The sequence below is a fragment of the Solanum pennellii genome, chromosome 3, assembly GCF_001406875.1.
Source record: "Solanum pennellii chromosome 3, SPENNV200".
In the NCBI taxonomy this organism is placed as follows: domain Eukaryota; kingdom Viridiplantae; phylum Streptophyta; class Magnoliopsida; order Solanales; family Solanaceae; genus Solanum; species Solanum pennellii.
In genome coordinates this window covers 31128127-31152736 of record NC_028639.1, presented here as the reverse complement: position 1 = coordinate 31152736, position 24610 = coordinate 31128127, and the positions used below count along the sequence as shown (strand labels likewise).

At 32.3% G+C, this 24610-nt stretch overlaps 1 protein-coding gene across 1 annotated transcript; it reads right to left on the bottom strand.

The window, feature by feature from the left end:
* Positions 1-6489: 6489 nt before the first annotated feature.
* LOC107015000 (amino acid transporter AVT1C-like) lies at positions 6490-12690 on the bottom strand. Its single transcript, XM_015215145.2, has 13 exons — positions 12449-12690; positions 12181-12380; positions 11141-11469; positions 10287-10501; positions 9527-9550; positions 9178-9358; positions 8438-8657; positions 8034-8169; positions 7937-7956; positions 7493-7638; positions 7244-7287; positions 7094-7156; positions 6490-6871 (listed from the first exon to the last, which is right to left on the bottom strand). The coding sequence occupies exons 2-13, from the start codon at positions 12360-12362 to the stop codon at positions 6776-6778; spliced, it is 1656 nt and encodes a 551-aa protein (XP_015070631.1). The 5' UTR covers positions 12363-12380; positions 12449-12690; the 3' UTR covers positions 6490-6775.
* Between the last annotated feature and the right edge of the window lie 11920 nt (positions 12691-24610).

The window sequence follows — 24610 nt, the reverse complement described above, 5'->3', positions numbered from 1 at the left end:
ACCTGAGTCTTGGCTCCATGCATGCCTCCATTATACATGTTTGTTTCATATTTCTTTTTGGCGGAATCCATAGGTAGCCCTTTAAAGTTGGCATTAATTTTCACTTAAACTTTTCAAGTGGACTTTGTTCATTTTAAACACCTCAAATAGGGGTCTGCTATGTCATTTTAACACCTTTTCGTTAATCAGCTGAAATTATAAAGTGTGTATAGTACACTTGCAGATGACAAGTCATGATAACTAATTAAAAGCTAACATATGTCATTTGAGTGTAAAAATAATAATTTTAAAATAAATTATTAAAAATAATTAATTTTTCGACAAAAATAAATAAATAAAATTACCTATTTTCTACCATCCCTTACTCAGCTCCACCCCTACCGATCCCCTTACTTCTATCCCTTTTGCCTCCCCAACCTCTCGACAAATTTTGGTTCTTCTTCCATTTTTTCTTTAAAAAAATCATTAGATTTTTTTTTTGTGAATTTGATTTTGAGAACCATATATGACATTTATTCTTCTTTTTTTTTGAAAAAAAATGTGTGCTTTGTTCTAATTTTTATTTCAAAATTAGTGTGATGATTTTTCATAATTTTGTTCTTATAAAAGTTTTTGAAATTAGTGCGATAGTTATTTTTTCTTCTTCATATTTTGTAAGATTTTTATCATGATTTTGCATGGTGGAAGGTAGAATAAGTGGTAGGGATAAAGAGTGAAGAAGAAGAAGAAAAAAAAATTAAAAAAATAAACTCCTCAAGCGCTCAAAATGCGTGCAGCGCAATAATATGTCAAGTCAACAAAAAATGTCAAACTGACACAACAGAACATGACATCAGGTGTCTAAAATAAACCAGCATAATTAAAGTGTCTAAGTGAAAATTTGTGCTAACTTTAAGTGGCCACTGATCGATTAACCCTTTCTCTTTTAATGGTTGTTTATTGTGAACACGGGAGACCTAATTTTTGACCATGTCTAAATCTTTTACACAATATTATCAATAATATTTATTTTTGGTTTAATTTTTGATGTTTTTATTTTGTTTTGAGCAAGTTTTACTTTGTAAAAAAATTAAAATAAAGTCACATTTTAGGATGCAAGTTTTGCTTTCATTTACAAAAAGAAAATATGTTTTCTTTTACTTTTACGTTTTAATAAATAATTAGTAATGGATATATTTTTTATGATATTTTTATATTAGTTTAGCAATATTTTATATTCAGCGACAAAATATATATTTTTCAAATCTTCTTTTGTACACGCGTGTCATTACAGATACAAATCACATTTTAACACTATTCAAAGGTCTCCGGTTTAAACATTTAATTGGTCATTGAGAATCAAACGTGTTAATGTAATATTCTTTCTTTAATATTAATATAATATAAAGTCAACTAGTAAGTTTCTTGATGTTCAAATTGATATTATCATATATTGATGCAAATGAGTGTATATTGTATCATGTTCATCTGTTCTTTGAATTATTACTCATAATTTATTTTTGAGAATAAATCAGTGAATTCAAAAGAAAATGTTACTACAAAATGGACTCATTCAATTAAATTTCTCATGAATTGAATATTAAACATGAATATATGAATTTGCGTAAAACGTTCTATTATTTTTTTAAAAATTCATTTTTTCGAGGCATTAGGATTCTGTTTAGGACCTACTAGGGTTGACTAGTTAGTTGAGTGAGCGGTTTCCTACAAAGAAGATTTTGAGATCGTTTTCCTTAATCACCAGCTAGTATTCTTCTAAGTCAAATCTAATTGGTTGCACTGAACTTGCCTAAATAGTGCAATTTATATCTTGTGATTTGCGAATTATTATACAAGAGCGAATTTATTCAATATATATGCACCCAACCGATAAAGACTGTGAATTTCATTAGGGTTTCCCTGCCCACACACAAAAGAGATACTGTTTTGGCTGATGACAAAGAAAATATAAGGTGTTAAAGATATATCAAGCTTTAAACAAATATAGATACATTTAGAGCACTTTTTGCAATTAAAAAATGTGATTACACACTTATTAAAGATGCATAAAAAGAAGCCAAAGAATGTGATTATGCATCTCGACTAAATTATTATAAAAAATAATCAAAGATCTTTAACTTAACTCAAGATGTATAAATTAAGCAAAAATTATTAGACGATATATACACCAACAAAATAATGATTACACTTTTAAATCTGTGTATGTCAAAGCTAAAAAAGTGCAGTTACACATCTAAAGTGAGATCAATAAAAATGAAGCATAATAGGTAAGCATATATAAATAAAAGTAATTTCATCCGAATAACTATTTTTAAAGGTATAAGTCAATCGTGCTAAAATTATGAGATTTGGAGGTACCTAATATCTTTTGGTAAAATTACATAAATTAGATTCATTAAGCAAAATATTTATCCAAATAAGATGACTCAACACAAAATATTTATTCTGATTGGACCCACATCTCAAGCTATTTATACGACGGTCTCCTTGTTCTATTCATTAAACCATTGTTTCTTCATTTTTGATGCCATTGAATTAAAATTAAATTTTCACTTTAGTTAGAGAAAAATTGTATATGGAAGTCATCTGTATAATAATAAGAATATATAAGTCACTTTCTTAACAAGGGTATATCACCTCTAAATAACAAAATTAAAAGTTTATATCAGACCCTTCTCCTTAAAAAAAAGTAGAACATTTATTTCCGAATTCTTTATTTGTATTTTTTCTTGTACACTTATTACATATTTTTTGTTGAATTTAAGCGCTTGTTTGAACTTCGTATTAAGGTATTTTTTTTAAAAAAATAATTCTTCAACTATGCATGCAAGTACTCTTCGAGAGGAAACACACTTTTACGCAAGGAATGTTGAATTTTTCAAGAACAATGACCACGTGTGCCATGCATGTCAGAAAGTCGGATACTATTTAATAATATATTTTCTTTGTCTCTAATTATATTTATTATTTTTTAAATTGACATATCTATTAACAAAGTAATTATTGATGTAGTAAATTTATCATTTGATCCTTATTAATCTTGAAGTTGATGAACTAAAATTTATGATTTTAAAAGAAGTTTTATTTTTTTTAAAAAAAAATTATTGATGGTATAATAGATAAAAAAAAGTTGTTCTTTCTTGTTTTGTCAAATGAAAAAGTAATTAGGGATAACTATAAAAAGAAATAGATAAGTAACTAGGAACAAAAATAGTAACTACATACTTTCTCCGTTCACTTTTATTTTATCAAATTTAGATTTCATATACTCATTAAAAAAATAATGATTTATATGACTATTTTATCAAACTACCTCTCCATTAGTTGAAGTTTAGTATTAGGTTTGAAAAATAATTTAGGGAAATAAGTAAATTAATATTAAAGATAAAACATAAAGAATACCATTTCCTCTGTTCATATTAATTGATTATTTTTCGCTTTGTATTATACTTAAGAAATCATAAATAAGAAGATAATTCCACATACTAACAATTTTATTGATTCACCCCTTAAAAAATTTGTTGAAAATTTTACAAACAAATATGAACACTTTTGGAAAGAATTATTTGCAAGGGTAATCTATTAAAAATTTAATTGATGTTTTCTTGATTTAGTAAGGTGATCAACTAATATGGGCAGAGGGAGTAATAATTACTCTCTTCGTCTACTTTTAATTGTCATGTTGCACTTTTCGGAAGTTAATTTGACTAATTTTCAAATTTAAGTTATATTATATTAATTTGACAATTTAAACAAAAAAAATTCGATATCAAAAAACTATACGAAAAGTACTATAAGTTGTAATTTTTGCATATCAATATGATAAAAAAATACTTTATAAAATGTTAATCAATGTTCTTATTATTTATCTCTATAAATAAAAATTATGACAATTAAAAATAAACATAAACAGTATCAAACTACCTCTAATTATAGAATTACATTGAGGAACATTAAAAAGTGTCATAAACATGTCATTAATCTTCGAGAAGGTGGGGAAAATCATGAGTTGATTTTCACCTAAAAGTTATAGACATTCACAATTAAGTTAATTAATATTTACAAATATTTATAACACTCACCCCTTTAGATATCCATCGATAGATTTTGTGTTTCATTAAAATATTAGTTCTTTCATTCAAATGACTTTAAACTTTTTAAAAGTTAATGTGACTAATTTTTAAAGTAAATTAGATTACATTAATTTGATATTTTAAACAAACAAAATAGATAAAAGAACTATACTAAAAGTACTATAAATTGTACATTTTTTGCATATCAATATGATAAAAAATTGCATCATGAAATGTTATTCAAAGTACGTATTATTTAACTCTAAAAAAGGAAATTATGAAAATTAAAAAGGGACAGAAATCATACTAGAAATGTTTTATAGAAAAAATATTATTTGTTAGATCGATAAAAATCTTGCTAGAAAAATCTAGTGGACAAATCCAAACTAAGGGGAAAAGAGTATGACACCCCCCACCCTCCACCCCAATGACAATATCATATTATTTCTGTAAGACAATATATTTCAATCTTATACGTGTTTAGTTCAAATTTGTGTTATCTTTTCAAAGAAAATCACACATTTTTAGGTGGAGTTATTTGCTTAATTGGTATCTTGGCATGCCATAGAAGGACCAATGTTTAATTGTCTCATTGAATATGGTAATATGATATTATCCTCACATAACTTTTATTATGTAGATCAAATTATCTTCTTGCATTTGTATAATAAAAAATTTCTTAACAACATAAATTGATATTAATATTTGATTTAACCAAATATCTGTACATAAAAGTGAAATTATATCTTTTTTACACATTAACAAAAAATATTATCTCCTGTATAGTAATAACAGGGCATGTAAGTGTATGAATTTTACTAATACATAATATTTTCTCTTCATTTTTATGAGATCTTTCTTATATTAAGTAATCTCACAATTACAATCATTGGGGTACTCTATAGAAATATCGCTACAAGACATTTTAAATTTTTCAAAAATTTTAATATAACCTAGACGGTCTAATAAGACATGATAATTATTCAACACTTCATCTATTGTTAAAGTGAAAGATTAAACCTCATTGCATCCACCATAAGAAAACATATTTCTAAACATTAATAATGTCACAACTTTCATGAAAACTTTTTATACTTTAAGGCATAAGTCGTACTTTATATCTTACGGTTATATTTTCGCGCAATAATTTATTCGTACTCCACTGACATTATACTTTGATCTATGAATTATATGTCCAACACATCACTTTTTCAAGTGCAGTAAAATATACTTGAATTGTATATTTTGTTTGAATAATTATTTATTTGTCCACACTATTTGACAAATTCAAGCTCAAGCTAAGACTGTTAATTCTTATCATTTATAAAATTGAGTGCTACATTATATTGAAATATCCTCTATGATTGTTTGATTCGGTGTCAATATGACAGAATTTATTTGAGATCTTCCTACTTTCATCAGTTTGAGGTAGTTGAACCTTTGTCAAAGTTTTATAATGTGTCATATTATGATTCTCTTTTAAAACACTTGCCTAATTATCATAATCATCTTGACCATAGGGTACTCTTTTAATGCACTTGACTCATTATCATGATTATATATCTTGATCATTTGCTATGACTTTTATGTTTAGAATCGATTGGTCTATCACGCTTCAAATATCTGTCTTTCAAGGACTTTCTATTAAAGCATTTGCAACTTAATTTACATAATGGACTAGCAAATATATTTAGCTATTGATTTGCAATATTATACAAATGAATTATCTCTTCATCTTCAACTTCACGTTCACATATCTTTAAACGAGAATTTAAATAATTCATCTTAGACAAAATTTTGTATAGAGTAAATATGTAATTCGACTAATTTTACAAGTGATATCACTAATTGCAAATTATTTTGGCAGCTTCAACAATTAGTTATAAACTCTTACTACTTCTATCCACTTCTAATAGTCATAGTTTCCCTTTTTAGAGTCAAATGATAATAGTTCCGTCTAGCATTTTAGAATGTGTCTTTTCATCATATTGATATGCAAAAAATTAGAATTTATATTACTTTTCGTATAGTTTTGAATATCTAAGTATTGAATTAATGTATTCTATTTTAACTTTGACAGTCAAATTCATTTTCGAAAAGCAAAACATGACAATTAGAATAGTTTTTGAATATCTAAGTATTGAATTAATATAATCTAATTTTACTTTAAAAATTAATCAAATTGACTTTCGAAAAACAAAACACAACGATTATAAATTTAACACTGATTTCTCCAATAACTCTTCCACACAATAGGATTTTTTCCTATTCAAGTAACTGGTCTTGGGTAAGAAATCATACTGCTATATTGAAGATCTCTCCTCATGTGTATATTTTCGAGGGTATCTCTTCCTAAAGTATCGAAAAGAAGATTCCAAGACTGAATTAGCATATAAAAACTAAAGAACATTTGGAATTTGCAATACAATGTTATAATGAGATTTGGATTTGTCCCCTTCAAATAACATTCTAAGAATAAGAAAAAAAATTAATGAAATACAAGTGTATCTTTTCTCTCTAAAATACAACTGAACTGCAGATGTATTTAAAAATATAAAAGAATCATTATCAAAATCACTAGCCTGAAAATGGAGTATGAGCGCGATCTCTTACAAGAAAATAGGAACTTGTGAAATCTTTATAATTAGAAACTTAACGAACTCTAAGCTCAAAAACATCTGGTGCCATAGTATTACCAAAATTTATATCATGCTCTGGATGATCTTGGAGAGAGCTGAATACGAACCGACCAATGCAGATGCAGTACCTACTGTGATAATAAAGACACATATGGTAACCTGCGCACATGGAAAGGATAAAAGAAGTTCCATTACCGGTGAATACTTGCAGCATAGCATAGTTAAGTAGTTGAGATGCACATATTGTCGTAATGTAATTTTTTTGGGATAAGATGTTTTTTCAAGAAAAATATCTCAACTAATGCAAAGTATAATTAACTAGTCAAATTGTAACGTCAGACACAAAAAGAGAATAGAGAAGGGGTATGGGCTTCTCCATACCTGAAGGCGGCTTGTTTTCCCCTTCAAGATTCTCAGGAAGCAAACACAAGGTAGTATTAGAGTCTGGAAATAGAGCTTCGAATTAGTACACATTTATGATGATAAATAGCAATAGAAAACAAACTTAAGAGAATGTGTAAAAGGACTCACTACTAGCATTGTAAGTAAAGATCCAATCAATGCCATTACCAAACCTGCAGGATAAATACTAATGCTTAATTTATGCAATGCTACAAAGAGAAGGAGCACATCTAGTTGGAAATGAAGCTATCTCTGAGATATGCAATAACCATAAGTTATAGCAGGACCACTGAGTATTACTGTTCCCAAATGGTTAACGGGATCAACAGATAATTGCTGAGAGATAAGAATACGTTGAGTCAAAGCAGGAACCCTCACCAAAAAATGGAACCGCAAGACCAACTACTACTGTGGAGATTGTCAATGCAGTTCTAATGAGGATTGGGTACAGGTGAGATTTGGTGTGTTTTGATGGCAACAATTCCTCCAGACTCATTGCTACTGGAGACAGGGTTAAAGCAAATGTACATCTAATTAAGGAAGACATTTTTTTTTCAAGAGATATCACCTTAGAAAATTGCATATATGAAATGAGACTGAATACAAAGAAGAGAATCTTTTGACAGAAGTGCCTTAAATTAAAGCTGATGACTTTTGCAGCAGCCAGCATGAAGTTATCCAGGTTTTCATATCTGTTCATTCTTTATATAGCAGCACCAGAAAAAAGTAGGATTCATGTCTTTCTAAGTATCATATTTTAACGTACTAGCTGAGAACCAGAATTGGTGATAAATTCACATCATGGATTCAGGAAAAGGATATTTTGTAAAAGGATTAACAACCTGCAAAAGAAGGGCATACAAGTTAATTACATCTTCAAATGGTGGTAGAGAACTCAGTCAGAATGTTAGTTTCTTACAGTTGTCCATACAGCAACCTTGGAAACCATTAATCCTTTTGGCAAATTTAGAGTAAACTGGGATTCAGCTGAGTCCCCAAACATCAGGTATCCCAACACAGCAGTTCCACCATACAACAGAGTCACCAAACCAAAACTGCATCCAAATTAAACCCAGAGTTTGCAAAATAAGGAAAAAACTGAACGTCAAAACAAACCCTGGGAACACAGGATGGCATTGATAATCTACACCAGAATTCAACCTTGGTACTGATATTACTGAATGATAGGGTAAGGTTCCCGTTTTTTTTTTCCTTGCATGGATTGCTAGAGAGAGCTGGAACATGAATTCCTATCCTAGAGCATATCTCCGATTTAATCAACAGACTTCAACAAGCAAGTCATGAGCATCTACGAACAAATACCTGGTCAAGAGGACTGCAGGAAATTGACTACGATCTGCTAGGGATGTATATATATTGGGAAAGACCGCATGCCCAGAGTAACAAAATCCATAAAGCCCAATAGCAACAGGAAGAGTTGGTAGGTTAAGTATAGTCTCTTTGCTTTCAAAGCCTACATGATCCACCAAGCCAGCCCAGTACAAGCAAAGGACCACCAAAATAGAAGCAATAACTCCTCCAACTGAAAATTACAAGCAGTCAATTCAGAATCATAGTTCAGCACTTACAAATTGCATATGAAAACCACAGAAAACTATTTAAGACTTCAAGAATTCTGTTGACTGGAAAGTCTATAGCTACAATCAAACAATCTACAAAATTGTAGATAAGTAATAGGTTTCTACGTATCGCATAAGGCATTAAGGATAGCCCAAATCAATAATGTAGACGTCTGCATCAGATATGACATAATCGCAGGATCATTGAAGTGCAAATTTCTTCCCTCCATCCTCGATAGGCGCTGGGGAAGCCTGTGAACTTGTTTGTCACGAGTACAAGAAATCTATATACTACACCAAGTACCCCATATATCTGCATTTTTCTTGTAGGGTTACTGTATGTAGGCACTGTTTCATGAATTGTCCTCTAACAAATGTTATCATATGGGTGCATAAGTGCATTGAGGCACACGAGAATGCTATCAGATTATAATTTTGACAGTTCAGGCATGAAGCTCCTAGTGTAGGAAGTTGGTCACTCACCTGAGATATAACTTAGGACACTGAGGTCACGCAGCCAAACAGTAGGAAGAATAGCCAGGGTAGCTATCAAAACAAAAAGATGGCGAGCATCTAACTCAAACCCACCCAAACTTAAATGTGCATTTGGAAATATAGCAGACAAGTTATCACCCTCCAAGATTATGTATTCAACACAGGAGGCCTACAATTGAAGGACAAATAGATAGAATGAGAAAGCATAAATACTACATAATTTGGAAATGAAGCAATATCAAGATGGCTGAGATGTTTTAGATATTAAAACAGCAACTCACATCGGTTTGCTAGGAAAAGCAAAAAAATGACATACTTATAGGTAAGATGAACTTACATATAATTCCACATATAAGATTATCTGCATCCACAAAAACAAACAAAAACAGTATCAAGAACAAGAAATATTTAACCCTTTGTCAGATATGACATAGTATTCAGCAAAAAGAAAATAATATGGAAATTGGATTTGTTGGAGTGAAAAATTCCTTAATGAGTTATTCTAGAACAGTAAGAACTGAATGTTCTCTTTTTCTTAAAGTTTTATCTACGATAAAAGCATAAAAATATCTAATTTCAGTATTTTTGCACTAGTGATGTGTTCAAATTCTACTAGCTTTATTTTTTATGCACTCATCAGTAGGTATTAACGTTTAGCCAAGATACACACTAGTCGATAATACTACCTGGCTATTTAGTAGATGAAGATCACATTTCTCCTCAAACAGCTGTTTTCACTACTACTGGATCTTAACGGTGTGACAAAATTGTCTCAGAATACAGTCTACTAAAGATGAAAGCACCACATATTTAAGAATATTAGATCCTCACATTTTCTTCATGCCACCCAGCTAAATAGAAAATATGATTGCCTCCTCTCTTTCAGAGTGTGCACATTCATTAGTTAAGAGTAACTACTTTTGGATTGGGCCTAACTCAGCCCCCAAAGCTAGCTCAAGATGTGAGGATTTCTCAAGAGAATTTAAGGAGATGACAGCCCATTTCCTCCACCAACGTGAGACAAGTCAGCAAGGCCTTCTATATAACCAGATGTACAAGAACCAAAAAAGGACAACTTAAAAGTTAATGGAACTTACTGATATAACAATTCGTCCCATTGTACCAAAAGCAGCCTGACCAATGTCTGGGTATGTCTCAAGCCCTGGTTGGCTATCCAAGCAGTACCGCAGGAGCATGCCAGTATAGAAAGAAAGTATGCCGAAAATGAATAATATTGAAAGTCCGGCCCATCCACCTTCCTTCACAGCATAAGGAGTAGAAAGAAGGCCTACTCCGCAGAGAACATTCATGCCTGTATGAAACAAATAATGTATGAGCAAAAATGTTCCTAACTGACTTTGCAGGCAGTTAATTTAGATAGAGATATACAACCAAGAGCTTTCCTTTAGGTCAAAGATGTAACAGGTGTTAGTAAGCAAAATGAATAATCTCCTGCAATGATGACAGATATATTCGGTGTAACACTTGCATGATCAATTGCATGCCTTACTTCAGCCTACAACAGCCATTATATATCTAAAGATGCTGCACTATAAAGGTTTGCTACAACTTTAGAAGGAAGAAGCCTCATATTTCTGGTTTCTCTGTACTCATTTATTATGTATCAGTGTTTCTCAAGAGAAACTCCCAAAGCTTAAAATTAATCATAAGATCCCCCATTTGACTTAAATCACAGCTCAAGAGAAATGAATTAAATTATCCTTTTACCTAACAATTAGAGGGACAAATTTCATTCAAACATTTACCAGATACAAGCATGTCACCATAAGCACAATAGGATATACGTAAATTTATGTCTTTAGAATAAATCAAATGGCAGCTTGGGAACTGTTGATGGCATTACAGTGGTATGTTGATCTTCTGGTGGCATAGTGCTCATCAATAAACGGAAACATCCACTATGACATGAAACTATATTCAGGAAACTTACCATTTACCACTGCTTGACCATAGGTGCTTTGGTGAGAAATCGGAAGTCCATGTGCATCCTTGGAAGGTCTTTCAATATCAGGTATTTTCTTAATAGAAGACTTCCTCGGATGTAGGGGAGGTATCAAACCATGAGAACTACGCCTGTGAGGTGCTTTTTCTTCTTCTGCTGGCAGTATGAGAGGCTTGTGAAGAGAGGGCAATACCTCAGGAGTGTGTCTTCTTATGAGAGATGAGCCAAAGAATGAGCTTCCTAGCCGAGATAATGAAGGTGTTCCCAAGAAGTGAAGACTTGGAGATGGTACATTACTGTATAGATCCATAGATTGCCTACAAGAGGTACTCAAGATGATTAGAACTGGGAATTCAATGTACATAAATGCCAAATTTCAATTCTTTGTCAAAGCTTTACATATGATCCATCATTGCTTTATATACAACATAGCAGTAATTTGATAACATATAAATTGGTCAATTATTTTAGAGACAGTAACCAATATCTGGGAACTAAAGAAAACTCTCTAAAATGTGAATCATTACATGAAGAGTGATCTGCTTTGTTATAGATCAGCAGCAAATAAATTGTTGCTTGTATGACTTCCTCGAAGCAAGCTCCCCACACATCAGGCATCGTATTGAATAATTATTGAAGGAAAATTCATTTTAAAGAGGTTATGCATTAGTTTTCTTGGTCTCTCAAGGATCCCAGTGATTGGCCATAATGTCCTTGTTAGTTTCATTCTCCTTCGTGTAGTTTCCCAATTTAAACTCCTCAATTAAGATACTCTTGAGACAGAGTTTGGAAATCTTAGGCCATGTCACGCCACTATAAATATCAAATCCAACAATCTTATTAGTAAAACTGGATTGCAATAGTTAGAATCAAAATCGTTCAGAAGGTTTTGGCTCCAAATATTCCAGGAAACTGAACATAAGATGGTTTCCATTACTCATTAATAATAAATTAATCCAATTTCACATGCTTACATCAATCAATCAACATCGAAGAAAAGAAAATGAGATCCAGGGAAAAATTAATACCTATAACTCTGTGGCCAAGCAGAGGTTAAGGAATTTGGTCGATTAGTTTCATCATCATTATTATCTTCATTTGAAAAATCAGATTCATTTCCTTCTTCTTCATTTTCATGTTTTCTCAAATGTTCATCATCCTCTTCCTCACTTTCTATGTAGAAACTCTGTTCAGATATGGAATTCTTCATATTTTATCTCCCAGAAAGCTGCACATCAAAATCCAATTATTTCCACATCGAATCAAACATGCATGTGGACGTAAAAACAAACTTACACAAAAGGAAAATGAATCAGAAGCGAGATTTGAGAGATACTATCAACTTTTCAGGAACAGATCCGAATTTGCAGATTCGATAGTTGAGTAGTGAAAAGCTCAAAGGCTTTCTCAATGCAAAATACTAAAAATGCTGAGTTGACAGTTGATAGCTAGATTTGATGTTCTATTTATTACTCACAACAAAAGCATATTGATGAGGAGAGAGAAAATGTGTGAATTTACTATCATTTTCACAACTTGACTCACGACATTTTACAATCACAAACACCGCACCACCACTTGTATTTTTGGTTTTTCATTTGTCTTCTTATATATATTTTAAAATATGTTTAACCCTTTACACATAATAAATTAAATATGTTTTTTAATTTAGTTTCAAGTGAGATTCAATTTTAACTGTGTACAAGCATTAAGTTTTTAGTATAAAATTAAATAAACAGATACGTAACATAATACACTTAGGATATAACATAGAATATAAAAATTATTATATAAGACATCCCATATGATGAATGAATTTGTTCTTTCAATTTTATACGAGTTTCAGTTTTATTTATATACACTTGAAATCGTAAGACATAATGATAGAACTAAGAGGCATAACCTTAACGAAGAGTGCATTTTTATTCCATAAATAGGATACTTTCATGATTTAGGTTTTGATCTCATTTAAATAAATTTGGCGGCAAGAACTAACAGATTACCAAAAGTTTGAATTTACCGACAAAGACTTACCTTAACTACAAATTTGGCAGTTAATTACAAAGATTTTGATATAAATTTTGTGGTAATTTGGAAATAACTCTTTTCACAAATTTTAACATATTAATGAAAGTTTTGAATGGATTAACAAAGACTTTTGCGGCCATGTGTATCATCGTGAATCTTTTTTTGGGTTTTCATTCGGTGTTTGAAGTCCATATTAGAGCTCCGACTAGATTTAGATCACACTCTGCTAGGTCCATTCGGTTATGACGCTCCCAACAAGATTTTCTTTATATCTATGGCTCGAACTTGAGCCCTCAGATTAAGGGCAAAACACTCCCATCTGTGCACCACAACCCGTTTTGACGTGTATTATCAATTCATCAGACCTTTAGTACAAATTTTATCATCACAAATCACTAGGACTTGCACACAAATTTCACAAATACATTTTTGCTTGAAAATTACTCCAAATTCGATATCCAACTTCCAATCATTCCCTATAGTCAATTTTATTTTTCTTTCAAAACTCTCAACTTTGTCAATGTAACTTCTCTAGTCTTTTTAGCCAAAACTATAATTCTCAACCCTATATAATAACGTGAAAAATATAATTTATTTAATTAGAAAGTATTTGTAATTGCAAACATTTTTTTTTCAAAAAAGAAAACCACAAATAATATATTTGATTTAGCAAGGTGGTATCTTCCAATTACAAACTTTAATTAAATACAAATTAATTATTTTATAAAGATTCACTAATCAACAATAGTACTTCCTCTATTTTATATTAATTTAATTTTTGAGGTGTTTTACATCCTTTAAGAAAAATAGATTATGATATAATTGAATCTGTTTTTTCATTTTTACCTTTATTAATCATTGTCAAATTTCTTAACTAAATATTAATTAATTACTGATTCCAATACTAACTAATGAATCGTGGAATCGAAAAAATACTCTAAAAATAACCTTTAAAATTGAATAATTAAATTCAAAAAAAAAAAATCTCAAAAATTAACTTAATATGAAATAAAAAAATAATAACTAAAATGTTATTTCCTAAAATGCTTCACAGTGTCAGACAACGTGCAAATGTAGCACTTTCATGAATGTTATAAGTATTGTCATTTTCAAGGGGTGGAAGAAGAAAAGTATAGCCACAACCGCTTAATTATCATAAAATTATTTTGAATTTTTGATAACAATCAAAAGACAAAATAACCAATTCGGCCTTTCGTTTGCTGCTTTGGACAACTCTCTTCGGAATGATAAAAAATATTCAAAAATTATTTAAAAAGTTTTTAGTTATCTCCTTCATTCACCTAAGTTGAAAATATCTCCACTTTAACTTTTTGATCCATTTTTATCCTAAAAATAACACCCTTTTATTATTTTTAATAATGTACCCATTAAATTTTCCTCAATCCACTCAAACCCAATATAAAAACCCATTAAAAATAAAGGATATATCAACCTCATTCTCCATTAATCCTAATACCTTCTTGAAGGAATGAAAATTGTGTACCAAAAAACTTTACATGAATATTTTAGTAGTTTTAATGAAATTATCTTAATAAATAATGTTTTATCACTCTTATAATATGTAAAGAGTTAAAATTAAGTTTGAACCCATCTAGAACCAAACATACCCGCGCTCCGCCCCACATTAATTTTTCAAACACTCACTTCAACCCGCCTCGCATCCGACCCGCCGCACACAACCTTAAACCCGCCCCGCCCCGACTCACATAGTTTCAGACGCACCCACCTTGCATCAGTGACCCCTTAAATTTGGAAATAACTTTCACTTGGATACTCTAACTAGACTTTGTTCATTTTAAACACCTCATGTCAAATGTCGTTGTATCATTTTGACACTTTTTATATTTTCAAAATCACTTTTTATGTGCGTACATCTAGACGCCTCTTATGTGAAAAAATAAACAAATCAGAATTTGACACGTGGAAATTTCATTTTATTTTTTTAAAAATCAGTTACTTTCTTTTTTCTTTCTTCCAGATCCCAAACCTCATGCCCCCACCTCTTTTCTTCTTTCTTCTTGTTTCCCCTTTTCATTTGTTCTTCTCCATCAAAAAGGCAGGAACATAGATTAGTTAACAAAGTAAACACGTTGTAGCATAAGGAAAATCATATCAAATCAAAAAGTTTTTGTATGATAATCAAAAGAAAATGATTCTTGTGCTACTATGATTGCGATTTACAATTATGGATATGTAAAATAAATTTCTTTTTTTTTCATTGGAGGTTGTTCTTTATTTTTTTAATCCTTTGAAATTAATTTAATTTCGTAATTTCATTGGAGAAGGGAAGAATATAAATCAGTTTTTCCACTTGAAAGAAGTTGATTTCTTTTTTTGTTTCCTTGAAATCGATATTGTTTTTGAATATGAATCAAGATGCAAATTCGATTTTCAAAGAAGATGGAAGAATCAAAGAGTGTAACCTAGTAAAGTATTGTAGAGTTTTTTTAAAAGGTTGTGTGGTGATAGAGGATGGTAGAAGGTGAAGAAGATGGAAGGGAGAAAGCAAGGAAGAAAAGGGAGAAGAAAATATTTACAAAAAGGTCAAAATATTTACAAAAACGTCTTTGATGCGCTTAAAATTCGTGTAGCATACGTACCATGCTTAGTCAGCGAAAAGAGTCAAAATGACACAACGAGATGCGATATGAGGTGTCTAAAATGAACAAAGCTTAGTTGAAGTGTCTAACTGAAAGTTTGTGCCAAGGCCAATGCCAAGTTGGGCGCTTCTTCAAGGCGCACATAACGCACAAAAGAAACTTGCATTCCATCAAAAGAAATGCCATAAAATTTTGTTTCTAATGATTCAGATGTTTGCGTGAAATTCGGAGAAGGCAACAACGACGACGGTGGCCAATCACAAAATTAGCTTGATGTTTTTGTCCACAATCATCCATGAACTCCAATACACAAAATAGGGTGGCTAATGTTAGTGAAACTTTTTAATTGTGCAACAAACTTTTGAGAACTAAAGAAGAGAAAAAGATGAACAAATTAACATTGTTTGAAGGGAATTATGGAAGATGGGACAATTAGTAATGTTTGAAAGGAATTATAGAAGATGGGTCATGAGTGTTTTAATTCTGGTTATGGGTTAGGAAAGATGGGTGTTTTTTTTTGGGGTAAAAAAGTTATAAAAATTAGGTAAATTATTAAGATCTAGCCATGTGTCTGGCCGTTAGTCTTAAGGGTATACACAATCCAAAATATTAAAGCTAAGGGTATATACAACTTTAAAGTATAATGGAAGGTATTGACATACCATTTATAATAATTCGGGGGTATATTTTTCCCTTTTCCGATTATATTTGGGTTGATTTAGTTTTAACTAAAATAACAAAGTCAACACGAGATTAAACCAACCCGACATTATATATATAATTGCAAAATTAAATTTTATTTTTTATACTTTCACAATTCATATTTTTATTTGTCACGGTTTGACTTGGCACATCCATTATCAAACAAGTATTGATATACGTATTTTATCAAACTACTCCTATTAAATGATGTTTGATATTAGGTCTTGAAAAATTATTTGTAGAATAAGTATTTAATGCTGAGTGTAAAAGATGGAAAGAATAATTGTCTTTTTTTCATATGTCAAAAGTGACAAGTAAAAATGAAAATTTATTTTAGGAATAAGTGACAAGTAAAAGTGAATGAAGGGAGTACATAAAAGTATTTACTTTGATATAATTTCTAATGATTCTTATACTTTGTTATAGTTTTTATCTTTTAACATATTATTTCAAAAATTTTAGACTTTAAAAATTTAAATGGTCTAATAAAAGTTATAATCCATAAGTATAGTAACTTTAATAAGCTCAAATAGATTGCTAAGGGATTGAAGAAAAGACACAAGAGAGTTTGTAAGAAGACTTTTTGTATTGCTTGGAGAATGCATGACACTTGCTTTGTTGAGATTCAAATGAGAGACCTTCTAATTAAACTACTCTATTAGGGAATAAAATGTAAATAAAAATTACTATACAAGTCCCTACATATTTATAATCTATCTATTTTCTAGAATTCTCTACAAGCCTGAAGAATTCTAAAGCCTTCAAAGAATTCTTCTTGGATATTCTAGAGTCTTCCACAAACCTCTCCAAGACTAGCTCCTCTCCATTAAGCTAGATCAATTATGCTTTAATTTTATGCCTAAGTGGATGAAAAAGTGGCAAGTCATGAAATCTCCCCACCTAATGCTTCTACGACCGTGATGCATTGCTGCTGCATGGACAATTGAGTCTTGTCTTCTTTCATGCGAGACAATTAATCCATTGAATCGTTTGATGCCCTCATGTCCCCCCTCATACATCACATTTTTGTTCTCTTCAATAAATTTCTTTATATATGGTGGCGAAGTCTCCTTAGAACTATTTCCCTTAGTCACACTGCAATGGTGGCCATAAACATCGACTTCTTCTTCTTGAGGCCTGTCATGAGCTGCATTGATAATAATTGAGCTTTTCCTTCCATCTTTGGTACCTTAACCCGGGGCACCATAAGTGACCCTTATTTCCCCATGACCAAGAGTCGTTAGAGGTAAGGATTTATCATTTTGTGATACTTATGAAAAAATTCATGCCCAAGAATGATATCAAAGATATCTTAACGAGCGATTCTAAAATTGGTTTACCTTTCCACTTACCTTGTGTGATGCTTACTCGATGAGCGACTCCACACACGGAGTTGGTGGTGCGTTGAATATCTTGAGGTATGTGTTACTTTGACTCAATCCCAACTTTGTTGTTGCAGTCTTGGTCATGATGTTGGCCTCCACACCTGTTGATCATACCACGAGCGGGTCGTCTATTGATCACGATGTCTACATATCATGCATCATATTTTTTTGTCCTCTCTGATTGCTTTGCGGTAACTTCATATAGTCTAATCAAGTTCAACTGCGTCGTATCTAAACCTTGCCCTGGTTCTTGTTTATATTTTTCTTGTATTCCCGTAATATGGCACCAATGTTCTTCAATTCAGGACATCTTTTATAGCCATGCGATCCACCACATATGTATCAACTATTTCTCTTTGTAGCATCTGCCTTCATCTTCGTATTGCTCTAATGTCCACACTTATTGACATCAACTTATATGTGTCATGATTCCTGGAATGTGGCTGTTGTTCCTTGATTTTGACACGAGATCTCCCACCTTGATCATGACTACCTCTCATCTCCTCTCTTCTAGGTCATTCGCGCTTGTCATGCCTAACTTTTGTCAAAACTTTTGCCTGCATGGTACCTTATATAATAATCCTGACATGTCGGCATTCCAACCCCATCCTGGCCCAATTTTGCAGAACATATCTTCATATGTGAGGTTGAGAATCTAGAGATAGAGGGTGGTGAACTCTTTCATGGATGCATGTATGTTGCCAACCTGCTTCAGATCCCTAAACTTACGCTTCACCTCATAGATAACGTTGTTAGAAAATAAAGCCTTAGTGAACTCCACTAGGTTTTCCCCCCATGTGTTGATGATGCAAAGCCCTTCCCTATTTTCGAATCCTTTCGCCTCTACCACAACATGTCCATCTCCGAGAGGTATAATTCCGTAGTGTTGATATTTATCTCATTACTCTTCACCCTTGGACTTAAATTAATTCTAATTCTATAGGAAATTATCCACCTCTTGCCCGTTACGAATGCCTTTGAACATTGGTGGTTTGGAAGCCTCGAGTTTGGCCTCCCAATCTCCTTTGGGTATCGCAGATCCTCTAGCTTGCATTCCTCCGATAGGTGCTTCCATGTCAACCTTCAGTGTTTTTCAATCATTCTTAATGCCTCCATGAGTCGACACTCTAATGAAGTGATGATTCCCTTCATTCATACTCTGCATGCTTACGCGCCTCCAACTCTTTCCAGATGTTGTCATTCTCTTAAAGGGTGAAGTCAATAACAGTATTAAACTTGCCGTTGACCTTGTTCATGCACTCACCTATGATTTACACGACATGTCTCGCCGTGTCAACCCTCATGATCCACTCTACTCCGGGCGTGACATCATTGGGATCCTCACCACGTTCCTCATCACTTGCTTCAATGGTCAAAAGTGGGTGAGATGCTAGAGTTTCTCTTGGTGTAGAGTCGAGAAAAAATTACTCATTACTTTTAAGGTGCTTCCTTTCCTTTTAGTGATTCTTTCCACCATCCCGCCTGGCATTGGTGGTGCTAGCGGCATTGATGTGCCTCTCATTAGTCATTCCCTTATTACAAACCTGACTCTGATACCACTTTGTCAAATACTAAGACTTCAACTAATGCACCATGCGATGCTTGACAACTTACTCATGATTCTTTTACGATCTTATAAGCTCAAGTAAGTCCTTTCAAACGTACATCACTAAGAGAATGAATAAAGACACAAGAGAGTTTGTAATAAGTTCTTTTGCATTGCTTGGATAATGCTTTACACTTGGTTGGTTGAATTTCAAATAAGAGCCCTTTTATTTATATTACTCTCCCAAGGGCTAAAGTATAAATAAAAATTACTATATGAGTACTTATATATTTACAATCTAGTCCCTTTTCTAGAATTATCTACAAGCATATAGAATCTAAAGCCTCCTAAGAATTCTTGTTGATTATTCTAGAGTCTTCCACAAATCGCTCCAAGACTCTAGCTCTTTTCACCTTAGGCTAGCTCACTTATGCTTTAATTTTAATTTTATTCCTAAGTGGGATGACAAAGTTGGGGGCCATGAAAATTAACTAATACTCCATTAAAGTTTGTGATAATTTCCTACGAGATATGCTTGCACCATTTTTTTGTTATTGAAAGACTCATTGAGTCAAAATTTGATTAGAAAAATAAACAACTATATAAAGGATCGACCCAAAAGCCAAAGCCCAACAAAAATTAGACAATAAAAAGTAAAGCACAATAAAATCAAATAGAGAAGCAAAACAAGAAACACAAACCTAAAATTGAAGTCGGAGAGACACTAGATGCTTCTAGTGAAAACTCTGACAATCAAAGCATCAAAGAAGATGTCAGATATTACAGAGAGTTTAAATCTTCCACGATGATGCCATCAAACCAAACCAATAAACCTTAGCCTCTACAGTTGTTGAAGAGAAATTGATGCTTGTTCAGCATGTCAAATTAACTTCTCCAGGTAATTTTATCACCAATAACTAGTTTTCCTTTCTTGGATCTATCCTTTAATAGGTTGTATCTCACAAGATCAATGTCACCATCTATGTTTAAATCCTTAAAAGTCTAATTCATCATTTTTTTACAAGAGATGATTTGAGGAAATCTAGATCTACAACCATCAAGATCCTAAAACCTCGTTGTTTGTTTAATCTGGTAAGTATAACTCCTGTATCTCTATTGTTGTATCATATCGGTTTACTTGAACTGTTGTTCATGAAAAAATGTTGAGATTTTATGAAATCTAAATAAAATTGTAGATCTGTACTTATATCTTTACATCACACATTCTTATTCCAACAAACACCAAATCAGATGACAGAAATTGGACTTTTTCTATAGCTTACTCTAGATCGAAAAGCTTCAAACAGCTAATTGTAATGATCTGTCATATCGTTATGAGTAAAAAAGAAAAAAACAATTGATTTGGGACATTATATCGGGATCGAGGTTACGATTGAATTGTTATATCTCAATAAGACATGGTAAATGTAGAAAACCCCTAAAATCATCCATAGTCACCCAAGAACGTTTTTGGAGAAGAAAAAGGGTGACATAGGGAAATTTTTAGTAGGTTTTCATGAGAATCTTTGTAATGGTGAGAAATATGATTCCCTAATTTTGTAGTTCGATTATTAGGACTTAGAAAAAAATATTTAAGTTTGGAAGGATTGTAATTTATTATAAGGTGAAGAAAATCCAGGTTTATGTTAGGGTGTAAGACCTTCAGCTATTCTTAAAAGAGGCAATTCCTGATTTTATTTATCATAATGGGTTAGTGTAATCAAGAGTGGTAATAAATGACAAATTAATAGTGGGGAAATCATGTGGTTAGCCTAGAGTTTCGATTATTATATACTATAGAAATATTTAGGCCATTTGTGATTAATTTGGTATTGTATTATTATTTTAGACCAAGAACATCACAAAATGAGTCAAAGTTCGTGATCAGACTTCTGTAGTAGCTGCGTGGTGCTTAGGTAGGCTCATTTTTCTTAATTTAATAGTTAGACTTGCATTCTATTTCATAATATTCTTGTTGATTGACGAGAGGTTTCATGCATAGGTCTTTGGGCATGGAGGTTGAAGGCTAAAGGTTATTGTTATTGTTGTTAAGGTGGGGAAATATAATTTATAAGGGTTGGGTTTCTAGTTCTTGGTTTCTAACATTGAATTTTCTTTTTTTGGGTGGTCTGGTGGTGATTGTAAGGTTAAGTGTTATGTAATTGTTGAATTATAGCCATTTTGGGTCTTGTGGTAATCAAGGTGAACTGAATGAATGGGAAGAGTATTAATTGATAAGACTAGGGAGGTATTTTCCTATTAGTGTATATGTAGTAATAATAATGGGGTCTAGTATTGCGCTACTGATATATAGTTGTATATATGCATGTGTGAGTTCATGTTGACTGTTCCAAGTGAAATGTTTCTGTAATGCATGTTCAGGAAATAAAGGGTGATCATGAAATTATTTCATGTTGATAATCTCATGCAATTAACCTGCTTAATTCACTCATGGCTTCAAGTGTGTTGTACATTGTGATTTTGATTGTGCAAGTTATTTGCTATTATGCATGTTGTTTGGGTACCACACCAATATATAACATTAATGGTTGGCTCGGGTATCACACTAATAAAAAATACTAATAGTTGGCTCAAATACCACACCTGGCATGTACTAAAAATGGTTGAGTTAGATACCATGCCGATATACTAACAGTTTGTGTATAGGTCTCATGAGAGAACTTGGCTTGTTTATAGTGTTATATTTGTCACGCGTTGGTCCATGAATGGCTTGGTTTGTGTTTAAATGTTTGGATGGTTCTTACGCAGATCATATTTTCATGTCCAAAACTACAGATGATGTTTTATGAACCCTTGAGTAGTCCAGGTTACTTGAACGGTGAGTTGGACTCAGATATGGATTTATGTGTGATCATGTGCGACGTTAAGTTTGGGAGTAAGGGTTTTCTTATCTAGGTGTTAGAGTAGGTGTCTATATGATTGGTGGGTTGGATCGTGACAGTTTAATATTTGAGTCAAAATTACCAATCTTTTAGTACAAGAGCAAATGTCGAATAGAGTCCCGATGATTGGTGCGTTGACATCCACATTTGACCTTCAGGAGGCTATAAAACATTTTAGAAATTTGTCACTTCTTCACTCCTATTTGTGTGGTGCGTCTATTTTCATATGAGTTGAGTCCAATTGTATCTCTCGATTCCTAGTAGTATCTCGACGATGTAAACTAGATGCCATTGTTATGACTAAAGGGATTCAAGCAAGGAATGATTAGAACCAGGAATAAGAGGTAACGAACCTTACTTTCTGTAAGAGATAATGAACCTTACTTTCCATAACAATATACTTAATGTTTATTACTTTGAGCATTGTATTGCCTGAATGTCTGCATGTGTAGGAAGTGTTATTGGACATGGAAAGTACTTAAATTGATTATGTGTGATGAATTAATGATAGATTTCTATGTGATTTACTGAATATGTTTTGGTGTAGTCCAATGCTAAAATTTAATAACTATTTTATTGATTGGAAGTGTCGTGTTAAACTGGCAAAGACTTACCATTGGTATAGATGGTAAGGTAAAAGGATAAATTGTGACAGTAGGGAAACTCTGATTTTGGAACAGTCGTTATTGGTTGGGAACCATGGGGAAGAGGATTTTCTGGTATGATAGTGAGAAAAAGATATTGTGCACCAATTTCTAGTGCTATTGATAATTAATTTTATGAGAAAGTGGTGTTAGGTGCCTAGTCATGTGTTGCTATGATCTTGGGGTTTGTATTAGATCTATGATGCAAATATCTTGGATACCTATGTCTTGAATCAATCTTGGGATTATATTATTAATGGTTATGTTTTTCAAGAGTTGGTAGGGATAAGGGAGTGAAAAACATTTCTTGTTTTAGAAAATTTCTAGGCTGAACTCGCCAATGCTGCTATAGCGCGACTGGGTTACTACAGTGGAAGTTTTATTTCTATGGCAGTAGCCGTGATAGTGGTGTGTTAGTCTCTATAGCGGACATGGTGAAGTAGAATCTGAACTCTGTTTTCCCCTATTTTTGCATTCCATTTCTAAACAATTGCAATCTCTAGTTTCAGTTCATATGTGTTAAACAACATAAAAATGCATCTGAAACATTGTGGTGTCTGGATAGGCTGGAGATTCCACCCTTGATGCGTGTGGGTTCTTAGTCTTAGTTGGTGGGTTTGTGTTACTCAGGTTGATGACTCAATTCAAAATATGTTGGTAAAATCTCATGATTCAAAATTTTTGATTTATCCAGGTCCAATCAAGATGTATTAGAATTCGAGGCAAAGCTACGTTGTCCTGGATTGAAGAGGGACATAGTGGAGTAAGTGTCTAAGTGTCGAAATTGTCCGTAGGTGGAATATGAGACTAGAGGCTTACATAGTTTTCATCAAGGAAATCCTATTATTGAATGAAAGCGGAAAATGATAGACATGGACTTCGTGGTGGGTCTTCTTAAGGCTTTGGAGAAGTATGATTCGATTTGGACCATTGAGATCACTACTTACCATTGCGCAAGTTCTCATACAACAATACTTATCACTTCAATATAAATACAACATCCTTTGAGGCTCTTTATGCGAGGGGATATATATTTCTCATTGGATGGTTTGAAGCATGTGAAGTGAAGCCACTATGCATTGACTTGGTAAAGGAAGCTAATGAAAAGGTGAGAAGTATCTAAACCGAGCTCTTGGCAGCCCAAAGTAGAAACATAGAGTATGTAGATTGCAATATATGGGATATAACATTTCAGGTTGGTGAACAAGTTTTATTGAAGGTGCCACCAATGAAAGGTGTGATGAGGTGCTGTAAGAAGGGTAAGCCTAGCCATCGACATATTGTGCTATTTCAGGTTCTTTACAATTTAGGACCAATAGTGTATAGGTTATCTTCCTGACCAAGTTATTGATATTCCATTCAATGTTCTATGCATCCATGCAGAAGAGGTACCACAGGGATGGAAAGTAAATTATCAAGTGATACTTAATAGTGCTATACAAGGATCCGCAATATGAAGAAGACTTAGTTGTAATTATGATGTCCAAAAGTTGAGAATAGAGGAAATTAGATTGGTAAAGGTTTTTTAGAAGCATCATATGGTTGAGTAAGCTACTTGGGGTAAGTGTAAATGTAGGAAAACCCCTAAAATTGCCTATATTTACCCAAGAATGTTCGGAGAAGAAAAAA